General features: G+C 43.5%; 1 protein-coding gene across 1 annotated transcript; it reads left to right on the forward strand.

The window, feature by feature from the left end:
* Window positions 1-3: 3 nt before the first annotated feature.
* Window positions 4-456, forward strand: LOC109131898 (putative cysteine-rich repeat secretory protein 5; the record flags this gene model as incomplete). Its single annotated transcript, XM_019243072.1, has 1 exon — window positions 4-456. A coding segment is annotated over one exon (453 nt), but the record flags the coding sequence as incomplete, so codon positions are not given.
* Window positions 457-460: the final 4 nt, after the last annotated feature.

The following is a 460-nucleotide window of genomic DNA, read 5'->3' on the forward strand; positions in this document are numbered from 1 at the left end:
ATCTATGGCATGTTCCTTTGCAGAGGAGACCTAAACAGAACATCTTGTTCAGAGTGTGTCAATGCCACAACGTTAGAAATCTATGAATCCTGCTTTTATCGTAAAACAGCTTTGGTAATCTCTAACGAGTGTATAGTTCGGTACTCGAACACTTCTTTCTTCACGCTCGTAGAGGATGTTCCTAATACCGCTAGATACTCTCCGGACAGTTCTTTGGATTCTCCGCAATTTTTCAATCGAACACTTCCTGAAAAACTAGACGAACTTATCCTCAGAGCATCCTTGTCTTCGTCGTTACCAGTTCCATATTTTGTGGAGGATAGAGAACATGTGACTCAGTTGGAAGGTTCGTATGATTTACATGCAATGGTCCAGTGTAGTCCTGATCTTGATCCAAGAAACTGCACCGTCTGCTTGAACCTTGCGGTCCAAAGACTCTCGGAGTGTTGCAGCCATGCTC

This window comes from Camelina sativa, unplaced genomic scaffold (assembly GCF_000633955.1).
Source record: "Camelina sativa cultivar DH55 unplaced genomic scaffold, Cs unpScaffold07542, whole genome shotgun sequence".
In the NCBI taxonomy this organism is placed as follows: domain Eukaryota; kingdom Viridiplantae; phylum Streptophyta; class Magnoliopsida; order Brassicales; family Brassicaceae; genus Camelina; species Camelina sativa.